Below are 25,505 nucleotides of genomic sequence, written 5' to 3'. Positions count from 1 at the left end.
CTATTATATTTTTTAAGCATCCTGATGTATCATCAAACTCCCCTTGATATATTATGAAAGTCTTATTAAAAAAGGTTCAACATTATTTAGTAAAAAATCTTAGGTCTTTGACTTTGAGATATAACACTCCTTAATTGTGTAAGCCATGTTTAAAGTATCACTATTTAACAATAATACTGGGTTTTAACTATTTATTGCCCCTTTATTTGTGCCCCTACCCAGGTTAAAATATAGATCAGCATGGGGGCAATCAACCATATCTTTTTTTTTTTTTTTAAACAATTTATAATCAGTTGCACCCATTGAATATGCTATTAAGCAGGTTGGGGGGGGACACAGGTTTCCAATAATGCGTCCAACCCTTGATAATTAAAAAGTAGGGCTATTTTAAAATGCTGTCATTTTTGTTGTGAATGCAACAAGTAAAAAATGTTTGCATTTTCAGATAGTTGGATCTTATGATCTTACTTGCTGTTAAGCTTAGATCAATACAAAGTGTTAGAAAAAATTACGAGCATTTTAAAATGGCTTAGGACTTTTTTTGGCAAATGGACAATACATTTTTAAATATATTTCAGTTCTAAACTGCAACAAGCGGCTTATTTTTTGCCTGTTTGTTGCAGATAAGAGCAGCTAAACTTTAAAGTAGTCTGTTTTTACAATTCTTAAATTGAGGGAGGCCACTGTGCAGTGTTTGCAAAGCTATATTTTCTAAACCGTTACACTTGGATGTCTGAAATTTCAAATTTAACCTATCTGCATAATGTAGATAATGTAAAAATTAGGAAAATCAGAGATGGTGCCCCACAAAGTTTTCTCAAAAATGGTTGAAATATAATGATTTGACCCAGTAATAAAGTATGCTTTGAAGTTATCTTGGTGGACTTTTAATCATTTGAAGTTGATATGATGATTGGAATGAATTCACAGAAGTTACTAGGAGAAATTTTAATTTTTCCTTCAAAAAGTCAATGTTTAGATCCAATTATTGTGAAACAATAATTGGATCTAAACATTGTTTAAACAATGTGCAGCTGTGGCGCACATTGTTTAAACAGCGCTTGCAATATAAGCAGGAGATCCAGGTTCGAAACGAGCTCTGGACATATTTTCGTGTCACGGTAAGGAAGGAGGCGTGAACTTCCTGGTTAAATGCACTTCCGCAGTGCTCTGTGACAAAACCGTTAGGACTTCTTGGAGTACCTAAAAAAAAAAAAAATAAACAGCAGTGCAAAACAAAGATATAATTTACGAATTTAAATTTAAAAAGAAAGAACATAAAGCAGTTTTCAATGGTGTTAATTGGAGAGTTAAATGAAAATGAAAAAATGGAGAGAAGGCCCTGACCGGTTGTAACAAAGTTGTGCAATATTTGATGCCAAAAAAAAAGCATTGTTTAATGCCAACCCTAACTCCGAGGGCTGGTTTTATGCAGTTTGAGTTTTTTATTAAATGAATTCAGTTTACTGAGTGTGTGATAAGATTACCATTCTTGGTTTAAAGTTGCAAAATTAGTTTGTTAATTTTCCTTTATTTAACATTTAAGTTTTAAATATTAAGTATTTAAGCCTAAAAAATCTCAACAAATGTTTTTAAGCCACTCATAACAGTTTGAAACAATAATTTATTGTAGTCAGCATCCGGTTCAAGACAAATTTTTATAAAAAGTCTAGTAGTAAGAGCAAAGAACTTTACATGATTTACTGATTAGTATAATTGCTTAAATACAGCTTTTAAATCACTTGATAAAGTTTTGCCTATAGATCCCTGTCTAAGAATATAACAGTGCACACTAACTATACTGTAGAACAGTTTTTTTAATCAAAGTGTGCAATCCAGATATACAATAAAAATTTATTTATAATAAAAGCTGTTAGAGGTTGGCACCAGATCAGCAAAAAGAGTTTGACAAAAAGATTTTATTATAAAACATAAAAACGAGGTCAATGATTTCCGAGGGCTGTACTACTAAATAATTTTTAGAGATAAGAGTTATATATTTTCATCTACAAGCTAAAAAAATTTCGCTTCTGTCAGCCAAATCATGAAATAAAATTTTATATATTACATGGATTTATTTGCTCTTAAAATTTGAAAATGAAACATGAAACATAAGATTGTATTTTAGTACAACATTAAAAATGAAGTACTCAAGAAACAATAATTTCAGCTTTTTATTTTTCCATTATTTCATTTTCAAATCCAATTAACACACTTGATTTTAAAACTATTTGGTTTGCATTTAACAACAAAGTGCAAGATGTTGTTTTGTTTCTAAATATTTTGTAGCAACATTGTAGAAAGATTATAGCAGCTAACTTATATTTGGTGGGGACAAAGTTCCATAACAAAGATAAATTTTTAGTCTGAGTATTGTCAGTGTGTTTATTCTATTTATTTAGTTTAATTTTGGAATGTTTGCTAGCAATTTACCTCTATCATTTAACACACAATATAGATGCTACTCAGTTGCTATGTTAAATGGCAATGAAAGAAAAGATGTTGAAAGAGGAGCTAAAAGTAAGTTTAACATTTTTTTTTTTACTAATAAAAATAAAACCTTATTTGTATTTATTTATTGATATTTAGTTTATATTTTTGTGTTTTTTTTTGCATATTTTTTAAACACGATTAAATTCTATATTTTATTTTAATAATTTTAGTAATTTTGTTGATTATAACTGGGTCATTCCATATAGTTGCAGCTGTGACATTTCTACTGCAAAATTTGAAAATATAAGCAAGGAACTTAATAAACCTTTTTTTTTTGTGGGTAGTGTGTACATATGTTCATGTAGTTGTAGCTGAAAAAATTACACTAAATTTTATGCTATAGTTGCATAGCTATGTCAAAATAAAATTTTGACATAGCGATACAAATGTCATGGTCGTGACAGCTACAAAAACAGAAAAAGAACTTGTTTGAGTAATTTTGTTTTTATGTAGAAAGCTTTCAACACATTAAAAATTTAATCTTTTTAATTTTTTTTTATAGGATGTTATATTGACTATCATACAATTTTTTTTTTTTTTTTTTTTTTGTACAAGTTTTACATAAAATGGTAGCTTGCAAAAAGAAACATTTCATTTTAGGTATTTTTAAGGTATATTTTAGCATTGCCAAATTTTTTAAAAATATTTAAACAATTTAAACAATGTTTATAGTTATCCTTAGAAAAATGAAAGAAACATCAACATGTTTTTAACAAAAAAGAGTAACAAATCACTTTATTAAATTGCAATATTAAAGACATATTTAAATAAACTAAACAAATCAATATACTAAATAACAATATTTTGTTTGCTGTGTTATTCATCTAATAGTAGTGATATTTTTTTCATGCTAAAAATTTCATTCTTAACTTTCTGCTAACCATAAAGTATCGCTTAGCTGACTATAATATTGATCAATTTCATCTTCAGTCAAATATATTAATTTTGCCATCAAATCTTTGCATATAGCTACATAAAACTGCCATGCATTTTGAATAATAACTTGTCTTGCTTTAACCTTTTCTGTGGGCTGTAGCAAAAAAATTCCACTAGAAAGTTGGAATATTAAATGTCACTTGACAATACTTCAAGAATTTTACCATGAAGCGGTATTTAAATTGAGAAGATGGACCATCACTCCAAAACGTTACTTTGTGTATAATTGAATTGGTTACGTAAGCCTTTAAAAATTATATTACAAATGTTATGCATCCCTCAAAGATAAAAATAAAAGAAATAAAAATTAAACTGTTTAAGAAAATACCTTTAAAGTTAATTCAAGGAAAACACTGACGCATGTTTTGCTGTGATCATTTTAATTTGTTAAATAAGCAACCATATTTTGTAAATCTTTACCATGAACAGCAGCAATGAAGATTTTTATTTGAGATTGACTCCAATAAGCACTTTGAACTTGTTCTTGATGAGGGCAGCAATAGTTTTAGCTAAAATCAAAGTGTATTAATAATTCACCATCCATAATATTATATATTTGGTGACAATAAACAGTCACTTGGTGACATTTAATTAGATTGTGAATCCGAAATTGAGGTAGCATTTTCAAAAACTATATACATATATGTTGCATACAAAGACTGTTTGATCAATCCCTGCTGTAGACAGTTTGTAAACTTGTCTTTGTGCCAATTTATGTAACTGACTTTAATGCATTCTTCATTTTGCTTTTTGGATGTTGGTAGCATTTGATTGTTAGGACAGTTAACACAAAAACTACATGACAGTAAGAGGCAATCTGGAGTGAGAGGGCTGCAAAGAATCCATTTGTTTACCCAGTTTGTGTTATAAGGTTCAAAATTAAGGTTTGAGGATAAAGTGTTGCATATGATTAAATTTTTATGAATTAGACAACAGCAGGGTTTCAAGAGCCATCTCTGAATATGTGAGTATTTGAGCTGGACGAAGTGCACAACATTTGGAAAATTTTATCTCGCTACCAAATTTTTCTGCGTACAGGGTATAACATTCCCTTAATTTAAGTAACAAGTAATGTTTTTGAAATTTATCACCATCGTTTTTTATTAAAATCTTTCATACCTGGAGTCCATTGAGATATTTCTTTGCGGTTGTAAAACTCTAGTACATGATTGAATACACTAGAAGATAAACGGATGTGGTTTTTTATCTTTGATATATCTGGTAAAGAGGTGTTCATATTAATAACTGTTTAATGACATAATCTGCTTTTCATGGCGATTTTGGTAAAGCCTTATTTTTCAATTCTTGCTCTGGCATTGATTGTTGACAACAAATATTACTTTGTTCTTTTTCTTCCCTATAATCTTTACAAACTTGTTTGTGCTATTTGGACATTGTTTTAATATTTATATGTTTCCTGTATTTTTATGTAGAATGTGTCAAATAAGTTATGTTTTAAATCAGTTCATAACCTTTAAATACACAGTTATATCAATTGTATAAATTACTCTTTATAACATGTGTTTTAAGGTTTTTCTAATTAAATCTTCTTTCTTGATGCATTTGAACATTTATACAATGCATTTTAACATTAAAACATCTGTTACGTCACATTCGTGACAAAAAAGAAATTGCATTTTACTTTTTTCCAGACAAGGAAATTATAATTTTTTTTTTATACATATTTATTTCAACTAAAATGCTTTTGCTAAATATTTTCTAATTAAAAAAATTAAATTTAGGTTGTATAAAAAAACTAAATTTGTTATAACAGTCATGATCGTGATGGTGAAAAATGCTTTTTTCGTTTTAGTAACATACCAACTGATAATTGAGATAATAATATCACCTATTAACAAACTTATTTAATCACTTATGTTTATACTGAGAATTAAAAATTAAAAAAAAAAAAAATGTTTAACACAACTCAATGTTAAGAAATCCATGTTTTTTATATCATAAAATAATAAAAAAAATCTATTTCTAATATTCAGTTTAAATATTTTTGAATTATGGCAATCTTATATGGAATGACCCAACTGTATATTAAATGCTAAATTGGATTTTAATAATTAAATTTGATTTTTTTAGTTATCTTGCCACCTTCTGCTCTAGACATTTTAAGTAAGTTTTTCAACCTCATTGTTTGTACTATTTTTTTTTTTTTATTCAATTATAATCCATAAGTTTTTATATAATAATTTTTGTTATAAAAAGTAAATTAGAAAGCTCTGAGATAACAGAGAAAAAAGAGATAAGTTGTTTTGATTAGTTTTGCTTTTTCTAGTGTTAACCTGTTTTCACCTGTGAATAAAATAAATAAGTTTTAAAAGACAAATTAAATTTGATATGTTTGCAGAAGTGTTGTAATAGTTGTACCCTACTAAAAATAAGGCAGATTTTTTTTGCAAATAAATTTCCTCTAATTCATCTCTTAAATTTGATTACCAGATTTTTCCTGATTTCACAAAGAATATTTATATTATAAAAAACTTAATCTCTGAGATTTCTATTGCTGATTCGTTAGCTGTAATAGCAGTTATGTTCAATCATATGTTAGATGGAAGTAGTTAGACAAAAGCTGTTACTTTCAAAAATATCAAAAACTTTTAATAAAGTGCCAGACTTTAAAGCTGGTCTTTTTCATAACTTTGCTTCATACAAGAAAATTACACCATCTTTCAAAAGTTATTGAATCGTTCCTTTCTAATCACAGTATTAAAGTTGTCATTGATGGGCAACACTCTTCCTTAATCTCAGTAACTTTTAAGGTACCACAAAGTTCCATTCTTGGTACCGCAGAAGATATAATGTCAAGATGTATCCATACTTGACAAAATCTCATCACTATCTTGCTTAGTACAGGCAGTAGGTGAATGTGATCTGTCTTCTCTGAATGTGATCTGTCTTCTCTGACAGGGTTTTGCAGTGGCAAAATTTTGTTGCAAATTAAAACCCAAACCAAATTTTGTTGCAAATTAAAAATTAAAGTTGTTTACTACTATTTGTTATTGTAATATCAGTTATATATATATATATATATATATATATATATATATATATATATATATATATATATAAATATATTATATATAGATAAATACTTCTATAGACCTCTTATTTGTCTTTGTATGAAATAATGGAATGTTTTCATATTTGGGTTGGCTCTTCTAATAACACCCTTCTTTTAGGCAATAGGCAATGTTCAAAAACACATTTTAAAGGTAGTTGGACCTGCTCTAACTACCATGCTTGAACCTCTATTCCATTGTTGTAAGTTTTTTTTTTTACAAATACAAATTTTTACATCTCAATGCTCAAAATTCCTCGAAATGAGTAGCTTTCTCAATTGCAACAGGTAGGAGCCTGTTCAGAAAACTACTCTTTTTTTTCTTTTTTCTTTTTTTAACCTTTATTTAATTTGTAACTCTCTCTTAACCTTTAACTCAAAACACAAACAACCCCAGTACAGTATTGCTCCTGGTTGGAGCTATTACAGTTAAGAAAACTACTCTTTTTTTTTAATATACTTTTATTATATTTGCAACTGCATTTTATGTTAACTACATCCAGCTACTGTTTTGTAGAAAGCCTCCTAGGCAAATACTTTAGGGGAAAGCAGAATAATTCTGCTAACCAGCCTCGAACACCTACTTCATCTATTAGGTTGGCATAGATGTAAACCTGTGTTACATTGTTTTCTGTCTGGAATGACAAATGCTGGATCTTCTTGACTCTACTCATAGGTTTTTGCTTGTGTCTCATTAATAGTGGCTATGCAACTCTTCTTGTTATTTCCTAACAAGGCTACAGCTCTTAAACTCAGTTTAATGGTTCTAAGGCAGGCTGGTAGTAAGGTTTCCCAAACTCTGTGGTAGCTCTCAGAGAGGCTAATTCCATCAACAGCTACAAATTATCAGAGTGTTAACAGTGCCAAGTTGCGCATGGGTGGTGTCCCTGTTAATGATTTTGGTGCGCATTGTCCAGACCACATTAAGAGCCCTAAGTTACAACTTTAGGTTAATTAATGGATATCTCATTACTTAGGAGGCCATGCTCTATCTATAAATGAGTCAAGTTCTCTTTAAACTTAAATCATGCCCAAGGTAACCCAAAATATTAAACATAAAAAACCATCCCCACCACCTAACTGTTTTAATATATCATTTGCAAATGTTCCTGGTTTGCAACCCGATGTTCCAGACTTCACCAGACTTGCTTGATCTTAGTGAAACTAATTTAAATTCTGCTGTTCCTTCTTCAGATCTCAGTTTTGATGGGTACTATTTTTTGATTTGCAAAGACTCCAATAATTACATGCTTGGCTTGTGGGTATACATACGTATCAACTCACCTATTTGTTGTGAAATCAGGTATGAATCCTTTGACCATTCTTTTATGTGCTTAGCACCTCTTCACTCTATTACCTTTCTCTTTATTTATTGTTCTTCTTCTTCCCAAGACTGCACTCTTTTAGATCTAATTTCTAATGGAATTGACCATGCCCTTTTTATTTTTTCCTCTGCCAATATTTTTGTTATTGGTAACTTTAATGCTTGTCACACTAAATGGCTTGACTCTAACGCTAATGCTGACACTATAATATTATGCCTATAATATTCTGCATTTTTTAACCTCTTACTCAGATAGTTAAATTAGTGACTTGATTTCCTGACAACCGTAATCATTTACCTTCACTCCTTGGTTTATGTCTTTTCTCCCTTAGGTTTCTCCTTTTTCTCCCTAAGGTGGTTCTGAATATGTAATGATTTCTATAAATCAGGACTCAAACTATGATCACACTACTTACTGCTACCCTAAAGCTGAATGGGATTCTTTTCGTGATTTTCTTTGTGACGGTCCTTGGGTTGATATATTTTCTTTCTCAGCTAATGTATGCGTCCCCTACATAACCTCCTGGATTCAAGCAGGAATGAATGCTTTTCTTCCTTCTTGTCAGTTTTAAGTCAAGCCTCATTTCATCCATGTTTTTCACTTTCTTGTGCAGCTGCTATATTTCTAATTGTAGCCATTTTTTTCAAAAAAACAACTCTTGAGAACAAACAGCTATTTAATATTGCAAGAAATCGATGTAAAAAAGTGCTGTCTGATGCTAAGCTCTATTATTCTCAGTTCTCTAAATTTTGTATCTTATCGCAGAAGTTAGGCTCTAGAGACTTTTGGAAAATCTTCAACAATGTTGTTAACAAGGTTAGGTCTAACATTTCATCACTTATTCATGAGATTAATCTTAGTACCTCTCCCAATTATATGGCAGAACTATTTGCAAAGAACTTTTCCTCTATTTTGACTGTTGAATTGTATGGCCATTTTCTTTCTTTCATTTTAATTAAAAAGGTTAACCCATTGTTAGAAATTTAAATTGCTTCAGCTTCCGTTGCTAAAGTCATATCTCAATTAAACTCTTCTACGGCTTGTGGTCCAGACATTTCTGCCATTGTCTTATAATTTTTTTCTCCAGAACTCCCTTCATCCTCTCTAAACTGTTTAAAAAGTGCTTGACTGAGTCTTGTTTTTCTGCCTGCTTTTGACCCCTCCAAATATTGTCGGATCATTCTTCTTTCTGTTATTAGCAAGGTCTTTGAGTCTTTGATCAGCAAATTTCTCACATCCTATCTTGAGTCAAATAGCTTACTGTCAGACGATCAATACGGTTTTCAATCCTCTCACTCTATGGCTGACTTGCTAACAGATGTGACTGAAAGATTTTATTGTGCGTTACATAAAGGTTCAGGGTATTGCTCTTGACATATCTAAAGCATTCAACAAAGTTTGGCATAAGCTTGCTTCATATGGTGTATCTGGGAAAGTTTTTGAGATTATCAAATCATTTCTTTCTATTGGCTTTATCAAAGTCATCCTTTAGGCCAACACTCTTTCGTCTTAAGTAATTTCTGGGGTACCTCAAAGTTTTATCATTGGTCCTGTTTTGCTTTGTATCTACATTAATGATCTTCCTAACAACCTTACATCTAAAGTAGCACTTTTTGCTGATGTCTCAACTTTATACTCCTATCTTGACAAAAAGCCTTCTCTTTTTGATTTCTTAGAGCAGGAAGTCAATCTTGAATCTGATCTCACTTCTGTAACAGATTGGGGCTTGCAATGACTTGTGACTAATTCCAAAAAAACTCAGTTATTTACTGCAAACAACTATCACAATACTGTCAACATTCCTATATTAATGAATAGCAACCCTCTTACTGACTTTATGTCCAGCAAGCAAAACTCATTCTTACTTGACTCATCATTCAGTAAAGTCTCTTTCTTTTACTGCATCTGTCCCTGCCTGATCTAAAAAAATTTATTTGTCTAGTATTTTTCCCCACACTTTAAACCTTTGGAACTCTATCCCATCTTTCTGTTTTCCTGACCCATACAACCTGCAACTTTTCAAGTTTTCGGTTAACCATTTATTAACTCTATAACTTTTTTTTCTAGTATCTCCCTATTTAATAGTGGTTGCTTGCAGTCTTGTTGGGAGTGAATCAGAATAATTAAAAAAAACTCTCTCTCAACCTCAAATTTAAAACACAAACAAGTCCACTGTTCAATACAGTGTTAAACAAGCCCACTGTGAAGTACAGTGTTGAACAAGCCCACTGTGCAATATAGTGTTAAACAAGGCCACTGTGCAGAAAAATAAGTACAGTTTTTTCAAAGGGGTAAAGATGGATTTAAACCTCAAACCTTTGAGTGAAAATGCAAATTGAAAATGAAAATGAAAATTCTCTACCACTATTCTACTACAATAGTTCTACCATTATTCTACTACAACAAGTTATCATAAGTTATCTCCATACTATTAATCCCATTAGTTATCATAAGTTATCAGAAGAGTTACTTTAAATCTAGATTATTATTTCATCGTATGAATCATCTAAATTATTTCAATCAACCATCAAAAATTCTTTTGGAAGTTTTGGTTTAATTGAAATAAAGAGTTTGATCACCACCACACCCCTGGTAGTACCACGCTTAACTTGTTTCTCTGCGCAGTGGCCTTGTTCTTCAAGGTTCGTGTTTAAAGAACCTTGAAGTTAAAAAGTTGAGAGAGGGTTGTAACCACAACAAAAGTAGCCTCCTTGAATGTAGTAGCCTTCATGGCCTTTAGGAGGTGAATTGAACTATAATCTTTCAAATTCAAAGATAAATATGATTTCACCATTATAAAAAGTTTGCCAATTAACTAAGTAGTTTGGTTATAAATTGTAGTTTTTTTATTAATAAAAAAACAGATTACTTAATGTGATTTAAAACTTACTTCAGAAACTGTGCATATATTATTAAAGTTAGGTTACCTCAGAAACTGTGCATATATTATTACAGATATAGTTGAGTTACATCTGAAATTGAGTTAGTTTAAAAAATACAGTTCAGTTTTAGTACTTGGTTCTTTATTGTATAACCATAGTTTATTGGTAATTGTATCGTAATTTATTTTTAGTAATTTTAGTATTAATATTAGACCGGATATTTTTTTATTTATGAGACACATTTTTATGCAGTTAATATTTGTTTAATAATGCCTAATTACATTCAATATAGCTAACCTTTTTTTCAAAATTGGAACAAATAATTCTATTTTTTTAATTATACAAGTGTTTCATTGTTAAAATATAATAATATTACACAAAGTCAAAATAAAAAAGGTCTACCTATATCACTTAACCTTGCATATCTTCCACTTATTTTAAAAGGCTCTAATAAGTTGCATTCTTCTAAAGCTCCTCTTTCTGATGTATCAATGATGTATCAATTCTATTATACAAATAGTTATGATTAAAAAAATCTGACCACATTTTGTGGTCAGAGATTTTTTGCTGGCCTCAAACACTTTTAGGTTGGCAATTAGGTCAGCATTGCTGAATGCCGATCCTAATTCCGAGGGCTGATATATGAATACATTTATTTATTTTCAGCTCGTCTTAATATTGTATACCCTATGTTATTTATAAACTTTGGCATATATATAATTCTGAATTTATCTAAAATTCGCCAAATGGTCACACATGAGCAGTGAACGCCTGAGGGAAGAAATGAAGTACATTAGAATAAAGGAGAGTAATTTTTCAAACAAAGTATATTTTGGCAGTTGTCAAGACAAAAATAAAGATTAATAGAGAAATATTTAAATATAAATAATAATAAAAAAAAATAAAATAAATTGTTATATAAATACTAATATGAACTAAGATAAACAAAAAATATATCACCAAACAAAAAATAAATAAAACAAAAAATACATTAAAAAATAAAAAGTATGCATACAACAATGAACGGCCTCAGAATGGAAAAAAAAACATTAATGCCAATGTGTAAACATAATTTGTGTAGTGATTAAGTAATAAACATCTCCTCAGAGTCGCGTCTATTATTACTGGCGTTTCAATGAGGATCAGCACTTATAACTAGTTTATCCCGTCAGACAAACGTCATCGCCACTTATGCTTTACCCCGCGACTTACGCTTATTCCATACTGCAGTAAAAAAGGATTCACTACAAATAGCCAAAACCCAACCATACCCAAATTTGTAAAGCACTAATATTTTTTTGATGATATGAAAAGTGTTAATCTACTGCACAATATAAGTAAAAATAATTAAATAAATCACTTACCATACCAACAGTAGAAAAAACTACGCACAATAAATTAAAATTCAAATAAAAACGCCAGAAACAAAACTAAAAACAACTAAAGTGTGTAAACAGAAAATGCTTATAAATTTTCCCTAAGACCATTCAAACCACATAGGTACTTCCAGCATAAATAAACCAAAAACAATCAAATGGCAATATACCCTATTAAAACCCCTTTTAAAATAAAATAAAACATAATAGAGTATTCAAAAAACTCTAACGTTGTCATAGATACTTCATTCGAATTTTGTTAACCAATCTAAAGTGTAAGAAAATGAAACAACCCGCGCAACTTAAAATCATAACTAAAAATCAAGTATATTAGAAAGTAGAAAAAAACATATATATATCGCCTGCAAAAGTGTAAAGATTTAAACATGTAGTGAAGGTTATAAGAAATTCTCTGAATAATAATAAAAGACTAAAATTGTGTCTGTGAAAATTAAAATAAAGCCGAGTAATGAACGTACGATAATATAGCACAAATGCTCCTTGATAACTGCAACAACATGAAAATCAGCGGATAAATCATACACCAAAGAATATTGTAATAAGATCAACTAAATACTAAAATAAGACCAGATAAATTTAAGCCAAATGAGTGGTTAAAAAATTATTTTGGGTGATAAAGCAATAATATTAGTCGTCATATAAAAACGATGTAAGAAGCTGGAAAAATATTGTTTAAGAAGTAAAGTCTTCTCTATGGTCCGAATTAAAGGTAACTTTGAGACCATATCTAAATCGAAGTTTCCGAAAAAGTAAAGTTTTCTCTACGGTCCGAATTAAATGTAATTTTGAGACCATAACAAAAACAACAACAAAAAGACGTCCATCAAAAAAACATGTTGAAAGCCGCTAGTCAAAAAAATCGCTCTTATAAATATTTATATGAATCCTAAAATGAAAAAACAATCACACATGATAACAACATATACATAACATACAAATCTGCATTTAACATTCCAACCCCATACTATATATTAAAAGAAAATATTACCTAAATAAGAATGAGTTCAAACAAAGATAGTTTATCTTATAAAAGAACAAAAAGCATAAAAACGATGTAAAAAGGCTATATGTGCATAAGAGTGTATAGGTGTAATATGTAAGTCTGTGCTGTTTATGTCGTTAAATAGAGTCTTGTGTTGTTAGTAACCAGCGTAAAAGATTTATCTCTTAACTACACCAAGCCAGCCCAGTCATACTCCAGAAAACCATGATGGATTAAACACCTATGCATGGATTTATAACTGACTTATGACTAGCCCATGCGTCTTCCAGAGACAAACAACTTCTTTCGCGGTGACAGTAATTGTGATTTGGAAAATAGTCGTGCTCAATGACCGTAACACTAACCCTTACGGGCTAGGCCCAATATTATTTAATTTAATATTTATTCATTTTTAGCTCGTCTTAATATTGTATACCCTATGTTATTTAAACTGACCAATCATCGATTAAAGAAATACACTCATTGTGGTGTTTTAGAGTTTGTTGCAGATGAAGGGAAAGCCTATATACCTCATTGGGTTTGTATTATTTATATAGATATTGAAATTTTTTTAATTTTTATTAATGATAATAAGTTTGAATAATTTATTATAATAATGATAATTATTATATTTGATTATAAATATTTATATATTCTGTATTTATTTGCATATTCTGTATGTATTTATATATTCTGATAATGATGTAATGATAATTATTATATCTGATAATGATATAATGATAATTATTATATTTGATTATAAATATTTATATATTTTGTATTTATATATATATTCTGTATGTATTTATATATTCTGCATTTATATATTCTGTTGAACTTAGTATATGTGAATTAAATTCTTTGTCCAGATGGAAAAGCATGTTACTAAAGAAAGCTGTGATAATAATTTTTATCAAGAATTTCCTTAAACCTAACTAAATCTCTTACCTTGTGACCAACAAAGCAAGCCTAAACTGTAACATAATGACCTCCCTGTTTAACTGTTAGTATAACACACTAGTCAATCGTTGGTTCACCAACTTTCTGTCGCATATATTGAGGTCTTTTGCCTTTAGAAATTTCAAATTTCAATTCATCTGTAAATAATAGTTTACACCATTCATCTACTGAGAGGTCTTAATATTTTTTAGCCCATTTTAATCTCTCCTATCTATTTTGATGATGTAAAAGAGGTTATTTAGATGAGATATGCCGCACGGTTGATACTGGAACTGGACTGGGCAACATTAGTTTTAGAAGCAATTTTCCAGGTAGATTAGCCTTCATTGTGTAAAGCTACTATTACTGCACAAGTTTGTTTACCAAACTTGCGTTTCAACCCATTTTATAAACTAAATAAATAATAAGAAAAAAATTTTGGTAATTATTTTATCATCATAAAATTTTATTATAAAAATGATAAATGTTTATTACAAACTTGATAAAATATCAACAAACAATGTAATGCTTATACTTAGTATATTGTGTTTAAGCAAATTATTTGAGAAACAAATTTACAAAATAATTAACATAAATTAATTAATTAATATATTACTAAATAATAACTTTTTATTTGTAGATACTAATGAAACGCTTGCACACAAATTATTATAAATAATAATAACTACAAGCAAATAAAAAATATAATACAATAAAAACTTCTAATCTTATATTTTAAAAATAGCTTAATTTAGCTTTTAGCTCGTGGCTTATATTTAAAACACTTTTAGTATATCACTTTGCTTGTGAATTAAAACTTATCTTAATTTTTTTATGGGTTGTTGAAAAAACATTTTTTTTTAATCTTTTTATTTACCTTTATTTTGTTTTCTATCTGATTGTTCCAGTCTTCTTATACATATATTCTGAATGAATCATTGTTTGATGTAACTTGTTAACTTTACGAAGTTTCTACAGTGGTATTGAGTGATAAAAAAATTTAAAGAAATTGTATTCTGTTTTTGAATTGCGAAAGAAATAGTTATATTATAATAAACGTTTAATTCATTTAATTAGTAATTTGTTTTTTGTGGTATTTTTGTGTGTATTTTAGGTGTTGTATTTTTGTGGTATTTATTCCAAGAATTCCTAAGAAGACGAGAACTTTCTAGTTATATGCACTTCTGTGGTGCACTTTGATTGGACCACAGTGCACCACAGAAAAGCATTCAACTAGGAAGTTCTTGCCTTTTTCCCTAACATGATGCTTATTTGGTCAAAGCTGACACTGAAACTTGGACCTCTTGGTTCTGAGCCAAAACTCTAACCACTGCACCACACTGGCTAATTAGTGTAATAACCTTTACTTAAGTTGTCACTTCCATATTTCATTTAAAAAAAATTATAACTATATTATATTATAGGTCCAGTTAGTATTGACAAACAAACATTAATAATATTGACAAACAAACATTAATAATATTGACAAATAATAATTTTGGTTAGTAAGTTCAACAAAAAAACTTTGAACCACAAAAGTTTTTTTCTTTTTATTGCTAGTCTTTTGGTGATTTGCGAGATATAACTCAACAGCTTCCCTATCAAGAAAGTCTAGATCATTAACTTTTATAAAGTTAAGACTTATTTAAGCTTCTCTAGAATCCTACATTCAACCATATTTATCACACTTTGGGTTAATAATAGGTAATAATAGTTAAATAATAGGTAATCAAGTCTTTTCAGAAGATGCGGGCAGTTACACGTCTTATATGACCACGCATATAATATTCTGTTTCGACAATTTTGCCACGGCTCCTTGCATGTTTTAAGTTTGTTTCAAGTTAGCGCGTTTAAAAAATGTGCTGAATAAATATATATAAGCTTAAACTAAAATTAAAAACAAATAAATTTTTTTTTTTTTTTTTCAGATTATTATTATTATTTTTTAGTTGTGCATTAGTGGTGCAACCCTCTCTCAACCCTTTAACTCCGAAACACGAACCTTGCCGAGCAAGGCCTCTGCGCGGAAAACTAAATTATAAACTGCAAACAAAATAAAAACTTAAAAAAAAAAAGTAACAAAACAAAGTAAAAAAAGTAAATTTTAACAAATGATAAATAATAAAAAAACAAATGATAAATAAAAAAATTATAAAAAATAAACCAGAAAAAAAAGTAATAATAAAAGCATCAAATGTTTTTATTTTGAATTAAAAACTTTAAAGTTATCCAAGCTTAATTACTTCAAAACTTAATTATATAAAAATAACAAATAACAAATTAAAAAAACAAGTATTTTTAACGCCTTTACTATAGATATAGATATACATACATACATACATACATACATACATACATACATACATACATACATACATACATACATACATACATACATACATACATACATATATATATGTATATATATATATATATATATATATATATATATATATATATATATATATATATATATATATATATACACTTTTTTACCAATATTTTTATTAAAATTAATGGTTTTATATTTTTTTTAAAACATTTTTATTACTTCTATAAAGTTTTTAAAATGACTTAATCATGTCAGTATGAGAATTTTTAATTAATTTGTCATAATAATTAGTTAGTTATTAAAAAAAAATACTTGTAACAAAGTCGGGCATTTTTTTATGAGGAACAGTCAAATTAAAAAAGAAATGCATAAGAAAAACTTCAAGTGAAATCACTAAAAATTATTTCAAATGATGAAGCCCTGTGACTTTTCATAGAAGAGATGATGAAGCCCTGATGAAGAAAAAAGGATGAAGACTTTTCGGCAGCTAATGCGGTTGAGGCAATTTAGAATGTTCTTCAGTTCAAAGTAGGAAGATATTGTTCTTCAGCTTCAAAGTAGGAAAATATTGACTAGATAAATGTGCTTGGGGATAAAAACAAGCAGGAGGTATTCTATTATTGTACAGAAAAAATCTGAAAAGAACAGTTTCCAATTCAGAAAAACAATCAAGTAATAAGGAAGATTGATAATCAAACTTCTCTCAAGATCATAAAGTAGGAGTTATTAATTCTCAACAAGGAAAACATGTACAAGAAGCAGATTTAAATCAAAGGAAGCAATTATAACATTTTTATTGACCCTCAGATAGTGGTACCACCCTCAGTTAGTTGTACCACTCTCAAATAGCAGTAGCAGTAGAATATGCTATCAATCCAATGAATATTCAATCCAACGGCTCAACTTCTTGGGACTATAATGGCAAGAGCAGGAGTCTTAAAGAAAGAAGTATCTTTGAGTAGATTAACTATTGACTGCAATCAAAATGTGAGAAAAAGTATCATTAGTGAAAGTAAGAATAATGAAAGAAAAGATTGCTACCAAAACATCAGGCGATGCAGTGGCTCTCCTTAGCTACAGCAAGCTATAAGATGTACTGCTGGGGGCTTTAATCAATGTATCTACTAAAGCCCCCAGCAGACTATATTATGCTTATCTAATCACGCATTTGTAGTTGAGTGTGTATGTATATATGTATGTATATGTGTGTGTGTGTGTGAGGGTGTATCAAACCCCCTCATGGGTTAAATTCTTAATGGCCCTATAATAAACATGTTCCTTTGGTGTTAAGTAGTTACTGTGCGAGATATTATAAAAATATAATTATTCTTAATGGGTCCACATGAAGCATGAAATATAGCTTATTAAGGTATTATTACAATATTGTTGCATATTTGTATGTCTAACTTAGCATGAATGAAGAGTTTTATAATTCATATCTTCTTACTTACTGTAGAATGTTTCAAACTCTATTTGTGTTTTTAGGAATTAACAACCACTGTACCAATAGCATGGCACAATCTGCTGTGAAGTTTATGCTAGTAAGAAAAAGTAAGAAAAGTTCAGTGTTTGGAATAGGAACCGGTATTACAGAAGCAGATGCGGAGATAACTGGTTGCAGATTACCAACAACTGAACAAGTGCTGCGATGCTACATGTTTCATCATCAAGCTGGCCTGTCTATAAAGCAATCGAAATGTGACAGTGCAAAAATTGTGTTGAAGCAGGTCATTCCTTTCTTCAAGAAAGCAATTATTCCAATAATAACAGAAAAGAAGGCCTGTGAAAAAATCATTGCACTGTCTGAAAAGAATGCAAAACTTTGTGAACTTCTTCTAGATCTTTATTCATCATTGTCAGCACTTGCCAAGCTTGAACAAATGTCAGAAGAACTCAGTTTGACATTTTCACTGTGGGTAAAAGATGCTGAAAAAGTCATGAAGAATGACGAATGAAGACAGACCGCACAGCATCATTTGGCTCCCATGACAAAAAATTGGCATTATGGTTACAGCGCAAGAAGGCACGACTGCAAAAGTAAGAGGAAAGGAGACTAAGGGCAGAAGAAGCAACTACTGCTACTGCTACAGTATCTGCTATTTGTACAGTAGAGCTCTCTAGTAACAGCAGCGAGGAAAGTAGTGATGAAAGTAAATGTGATATTAATAGTCCTTTCAAGACTTCTGAAAAGAAACTGGTAAAAATGCACCATCGAACCACCCACACTGGAACAGCAGTTCATATATTTTATAACATTCTCAAATCTCCAAGACTTGTGGCTTTGGCAACAAGAATGAAAATTTCTCCTGCAAAACAATTGCTGTATCATATGCCACAGCAGACAGGTTCAGGCATATGGTGAATGAAAAAATTGCTTCTGAAGTTCAGAAGTCATGGGTTCCACCAAAGTATGCTTCCCTGCACTGGGATTCTAAACTGATGAAGAGCCAGGCAACACATGACTTACAGGAAAGAATTGTGGTCGCTGTTAGCAACAACACAAATGTCAAAATTCTTGGCATACCTGCTTATTACCCAGGAACAGATCAACGATCTGGAGATATCATCACTAATGCTACAATGCAGTTGTTGCAGTCATGGAACTGTGCTGAGTCAATAGAAAACATGACATGAGCAATACCAGACACTTTAGTGTCGCATGTGCGGCCCTGCAGCAAAGAATTGGCCATGTGTTGCTCTGGTCTGCATGACATCATCACAGTGGAGAAGTTTTATTTTAACACACGTTTTTAATGACTTGCACATTGAAACATCAAAATCACCAGAAGTTACTGTATTTAGCACATTTACGAAGTATTTTGACACAGTTCCTCATGGAAGCGACAAGACACTCAGTCCATTCGACCCTGGACCTTTCTCGAATGATTCGCAAACTGTTTTTCAGATTGCTATGTGGAGGAAAAGTGCAGAAGCAGCTGCTGAATCTTCCATAGAGCATCAGCGAGAAGAATATTAAGAGTTCAGTGAATTACGTTTGTTGTACCTTGATCCAGAAAACAGACAGTTTCACTTTCATTGACCGAGTGCAGTCCACAAAGCACGGTAGATATCCAATATATTGTACTCTATCAAAATGGTCCTTCTTGAAGAGCAGATCCGTGTGTTGCCAGTAGGAACAATTACCACTGCTGCACAGCAGATGAATTTACGCAGCTTCATCACCTTTGTGTGTCTGATATACAGTGCCTGGTGGACAATGTGTAGGTCTGCAGTTGACGCCTCATGGCATGATCTCTGCCTTTATCAGAACCTTCTAAAGTACACACAAGTGAGTTCTAAAATATCTGAAAGCACTATAAAAGCACTGAAGTGTCATTAACCTATGCTCTGAAATGATGCCCCTTGCTCTATTCAGTGAAATTGTTTCAAAGCCTGAATTGCAGTACTTAGCCAAGAAGCTTCTGGCAGCAAGGCCTTGTAATGGAATGGCTCTGTAGCATGATTCCTACGGAATTGGCTTCGGAAAACCCAAGTTCCAAACTGAAATCACTGCCACAACAAGACTTGGAGATTTGTTTACTGCAGATTCATGTACATTTTAGAGATGAGCATGGATTTTTTAACAATAACGTTGAAAACTGGCCAGTTCACCCTTCATTTTTGTCATCAAAGATGAAAGCGATTTTTGTCAATCTTGTCAATGACAGTGCGGAAAGCAGTGTGAAACTAAGTGCAGACTTTCTAGATGCAGCCAAAACAGAGGTGAATTATCAGAACATTCTGCAAGTTGTCAAGGCTGCAGAAAGAAAATTCAAAGTCTGCGCAGCCGTAAGAAGTATAAAGCAGCACCAACAGTCAAAGATCACGCAGATGACAATTGACGATATTTAACTATATACCCATAGTCCCAGTATCTAAAAGCTACCTATTGTACTGTGCTCTGTTCAATATTGTAAATTTTGTCATACTTGTTTGACAAAATTTACAATATTTGAGTATTCTTTTGTCCATTTGACAGTCTTTGCAGTAATTCCTGGAACTATAAGTAATCTTGTGTATATTAATTGTTTAAACGTAACCAATGCCAATAATAGTATTAATTACAGTTTATTGCGAAAAATACAGGTATGTTCGTTGTGAACCCGTTAAATTTCCACAGAAAAATCTCAAATTTTTACAGGAGTTGTAATTTATGAAGTGGAACGCAGGAATCATTGGGCCGAAACTGAAGTAAATAGTGTGTGTGTGTGTGTGTGTGTGTGTGTGTGTGTCTGTATATTATGTATAATTTTATAATTTTTTGTGTTAATTTAATTTTAATTGTTAATTTTAATTGTTATAATTTTTATTTCTATATATATTTTAACATATTTTATTGTTTTTATTGTTTGCTTTGTAATTTGATAGATGATGCAGAGTCTTTTATTAAGTGAGGGGGATTTGATCAACATTCAGAGTGCTACGCTACCTGTTGCTACATTTGCAAAATTTCAACCTCAAACAGTCGATTTTCTTGATATAACTGATCCTAAAGCTGTGTAAGCTGTTTATAGTAGTTGTTTTTTGTTTTATTTTTATGCATTATATTTTTTTTAAATTAATTAATTTTTTTAATCAAAATTCTTTCTTAATTATAAGGAAATTTCTGTTTTTACTCTTTTGATATTGCACAATTTGTTAATTATACAAAGCTGATGTAACTATTATAAAATATTATTTTTCTAATCTATTTTTTTTTTCACAAAATAAAACTTGTAAATATAAATGAAGATATTGCAAGAGCTATATTGCTTCAAGCGTAAATTCAAGCAAAAAAATTAATAGTAGAGTTACATCCATAAAAGAAGTTTTTTTTTTTTGTAATTATAAAAAAATAATCTCTTTATGAGATGTTACTTAAAGTTTGTTATAACTAATGTTTTTTATTTTTTTTAATAAAGTCAATCATTATAACAAAACAAACAAAGTTCAAAATAACAAAAGTGGTGCTAATATAAAATAAAATTATTGTGCTTGTTTGATATAAGTCTAAATAAATATTCTTGCTCTTGCAAGATGATAAATAAAAGTTTTTAAATATGTTTCTTTTATGATTTTTTTTTTTATAAACATCATATAACATCTTTTTTTTTCTTTTGCTGAACATTTTTGGCGGAAAATTTAGAATATAAAAAATAAAATTTTCTTTGTTTTTTTTTATCTTACATTACATTTGTAAATGCACGAATATCAAGCGTAGTTTTTACGCATACTTTTTTACATAATTGTTATTCAAACTTCAAAAGTGGTTATAATGTTAATTACTTCTTTTATCTTACCCCTTAAACGATATCTTTAGACTTGTTTAAATATTAAAAAAATGATAAAAGTGGTTCGACCGAAATGCCTTACCACTTATCATAAATGGCTTAGAGCCATTTATGATAAGCAGTAAGGGATTTTCAAGATTTAAAGTTTAAATCATCAAAACATCTAAACAGTAGTTTAGTTTTTTTAATATTTTTTTTAAAATTTAAACTGAAGCGTTTAAATTTAAACTGAAGCGTTTAAATTTAAACTGAAGCGTTTAAATTTAAACTGAAGCGTTTAAATTTAAACTGAAGCGTTTAAATTTAAACTGAAGCGTTTAAATTTAAACTGAAGCGTTTAAATTTAAACTGAAGCGTTTAAATTTAAACTGAAGCGTTTAAATTTAAACTGAAGCGTTTAAATTTAAACTGAAGCGTTTAAATTTAAACTGAAGCGTTTAAATTTAAACTGAAGCGTTCAAATTTAAACTGAAGCGTTTAAATTTAAACTGAAGCGTTTAAATTTAAACTGAAGCGTTTAAATTTAAACTGAAGCGTTTAAATTTAAACTGAAGCGTTTAAATTTAAACTGAAGCGTTTAAATTTAAACTGAAGCGTTTAAATTTAAACTGAAGCGTTTAAATTTAAACTGAAGCGTTTAAATTTAAACTGAAGCGTTTAAATTTAAACTGAAGCGTTTAAATTTAAACTGAAGCGTTTAAATTTAAACTGAAGCGTTTAAATTTAAACTGAAGCGTTTAAATTTAAACTGAAGCGTTTAAATTTAAACTGAAGCGTTTAAATTTAAACTGAAGCGTTTAAATTTAAACTGAAGCGTTTAAATTTAAACTGAAGCGTTTAAATTTAAACTGAAGCGTTTAAATTTAAACTGAAGCGTTTAAATTTAAACTGAAGCGTTTAAATTTAAACTGAAGCGTTTAAATTTAAACTGAAGCGTTTAAATTTAAACTGAAGCGTTTAAATTTAAACTGAAGCGTTTAAATTTAAACTGAAGCGTTTAAATTTAAACTGAAGCGTTTAAATTTAAACTGAAGCGTTTAAATTTAAACTGAAGCGTTTAAATTTAAACTGAAGCGTTCAAATTTAAACTGAAGCGTTCAAATTTAAACTGAAGCGTTTAAATTTAAACTGAAGCGTTTAAATTTAAACTGAAGCGTTTAAATTTAAACTGAAGCGTTTAAATTTAAACTGAAGAGTTTAAATTTAAACTGAAGAGTTTAAATTTAAACTGAAGCGTTTAAATTTAAACTGAAGCGTTTAAATTTAAACTGAAGCGTTTAAATTTAAACTGAAGCGTTTAAATTTAAACTGAAGCGTTTAAATTTAAACTGAAGCGTTTAAATTTAAACTGAAGCGTTTAAATTTTAAACATTTTTTTAAATGTGCTGAAAAAAGAAACGTTAAGCTAAACTTAAACAAGGAAAAAAATTGAAAAAACTAAAGAATAAGCAAACCAATTCCTTACAAAAAAGAAAATAAATTAGCTATAAAATAAAACTAAAAAAACTTGAAGTTAAAATTACTTTTTGTGATGTTTTTAATTGCATTTGAAATAAATCTTTTAAAACGTTTAATTAAAGTTACGCAAATCGCTTTTACAAATTACTTCCATTGGTTGTTTAATAAATGAACAAATTTTATTTAAGTTATTAAGTGAAATTAAATTATTAAAAGGAATAAAATATATTTTTAAGTTGTATAAACATTTTTTTCAAAAATTTGCAAAAAAAATTGTTTGCAAAAAAAAAACGTAGTCTTTTTAAAATCATCATTTTTAATCATTTTATGCTTTAATTATTAAGTCAAGTAAAAAAAGTTTAAATAGTAAGTCAAGTAAAAAAGAAGCTTTTAAACAACTCTTTGTATAAAATAAAAACAAAAAAAAATAAATCAATTAAATCTAATGGGAAGATTTAATTTAACTTATTTATAGTTTAAAGTAAATTTTAATTTATTTAAAGTATACTTTACTTTTTCATTGTGTTTATCTTTAGCATTTTCTTGCTGTTTTCTTAGTTTTTTGGTTAAAAAAAGTAAAATGAGCTCGAAACAGGTTAAGACCACTGTAGAAATTCGTAAGCTAATAATTAAGCATTGGAATGAAGGAAAATTGTTAAATTGTATTGCAAAAATTGTTGATTCTAAAAAATCCACAGTTTCTTCAATTATTAACAAGTTCAAAAAACAGGAAAATTAGCTGATTTGCCCCGAAGTGGTTGTCCAAAAAAACTGAATAAGCGTGCTGAACGAAGCTTAGCTTCCACAATCAAGAAAAATCGTTTTGTAAGTGCCAAAACTTTAGCTTGCAAAATAGAAAACGATTTAGGGGTTAAAATTAGTCCAAAAACAGTCATTCGAAGTCTTAAAAGACAAGGAATAGTGAGTTGCGTTTCAAGAAAGGTTCCTTGTATTAGTGATAAAAATTGTAAGCTTCGATTAAAATATGCTAAAACGTACATTAATATGCCAGACTCATTCTGGAATAAAGTCTTATGGACAGATGAGTCTAAATTTAATGTAAAAAGATCTGATGGTAGAATTCGTGTATGGCGTTCATAAAAAATTGCTTAGAAAATGGAACTACAGTCCGAACATTTAAACACGGAAATGGATCAGTAATGGTTTAGGGATGTATGTCGGCAGCAGGTGTTGGAAAGTTAGTATTTATTAAAGGAAATATGGATAAACATTACTATAAACGTATTATTAAAGAAAATGTTGAACAATCAGCACGTAATCTTGGTATTGGTGACTTTGTTTTTCTTCAAGATAACGATCCCAAACATAAGGCCAAAGATTTGATGGAATTTATGGAAAAAAAAGGTTGGGACATACAAAATCATCCACCTCAAAGCCCTGATTTGAATGTAATAGAACATTTATGGGATGAAATCGATAGACGAATAGATAGAACAGGTGTAAACACTATTGAACAATTAAAAGTCCAAATTGTAAAGACGTGGGAATCAATCGATCCGTCTATTACAAAAAAACTCATTGAATCGATGCCAAGACGTCTTGCTGCTGTTGTAAAAGCTAAAGGACAAAATACACAATACTAAAATATAAGTTTAGTTCCCATAATATTTATCAAAGTGTACTATTTTGAAAGCGTACGATAACTTTTGTCACCTTCTTTTTGTTACTTTTCTTGCTTTTTCATCAAGATATTAAAATAAAATTTTTTTCTTGTTCTGTTTTTTCAATTTTTGTTTAAATAATTATAAATCAAATAGTTTTTATTCAGTTTTTAACTTGTTCCTTTCATTTCTTTTATTCTAAATTAAGAGTTAGTAATTTTTTTAAAGTGTACGATAACTTTTGTCACACAGTGTATATATATATATATATATATATATATATATATATATATATATATATATATATATTATATATATATATATATATATACACACACACACATACAGGGTGCAGAAAAAGTTCTCGTACATAAATATAAACAGCAAAAACAGCAAAAGTTCCTGTACAAGGCAAGAAACAAATTACACTTTAATTTAAAACAAAATAATACTAAAAGAATACAAAGGAATACAAAAGAATACTAAAAACATATATTGAAAGAAAGCACCATACAGATAATTTTTTTAAATTATACTTTTGTAAGAGATCTTTATATATATATATATATATATATATATATATATATATATATATATACACACATATATATATATATACACATACATATATACACATTCATATATACATATATATATATATATATATATATATATATATATATATATATATATATATATACACACATATATATACATATATATATATATATATATATATATATATATATATATATATATATATATGTATATATATATATATATACATATATATATACAT

The 25,505-nt window shown here is 29.1% G+C and overlaps 1 protein-coding gene across 2 annotated transcripts in view; it reads left to right on the top strand.

The window, feature by feature from the left end:
* The window catches only part of LOC100203935 (ubiquitin recognition factor in ER-associated degradation protein 1), a 49,817-nt gene that overhangs the window by 7,167 nt on the left and 17,145 nt on the right, over window positions 1-25,505 (top strand). The window contains exons 2-5 of one of the 2 annotated variants that reach the window (XM_065808028.1): window positions 2,403-2,520; window positions 5,521-5,553; window positions 13,502-13,623; window positions 20,725-20,855. In XM_065808028.1, coding sequence (XP_065664100.1) covers window positions 2,403-2,520; window positions 5,521-5,553; window positions 13,502-13,623; window positions 20,725-20,855 — 404 coding nt within the window. The remainder of the gene's footprint in view (window positions 1-2,402; window positions 2,521-5,520; window positions 5,554-13,501; window positions 13,624-20,724; window positions 20,856-25,505) is intronic. The other variant, XM_065808029.1, reaches the window with a different exon arrangement.

This window comes from Hydra vulgaris, chromosome 10, assembly GCF_038396675.1.
Source record: "Hydra vulgaris chromosome 10, alternate assembly HydraT2T_AEP".
NCBI classification, from domain to species: Eukaryota; Metazoa; Cnidaria; class Hydrozoa; order Anthoathecata; family Hydridae; genus Hydra; species Hydra vulgaris.
The sequence above is the reverse complement of the archived record's forward strand: the minus strand, read 5'-3'. Positions and strand labels throughout refer to the sequence as shown.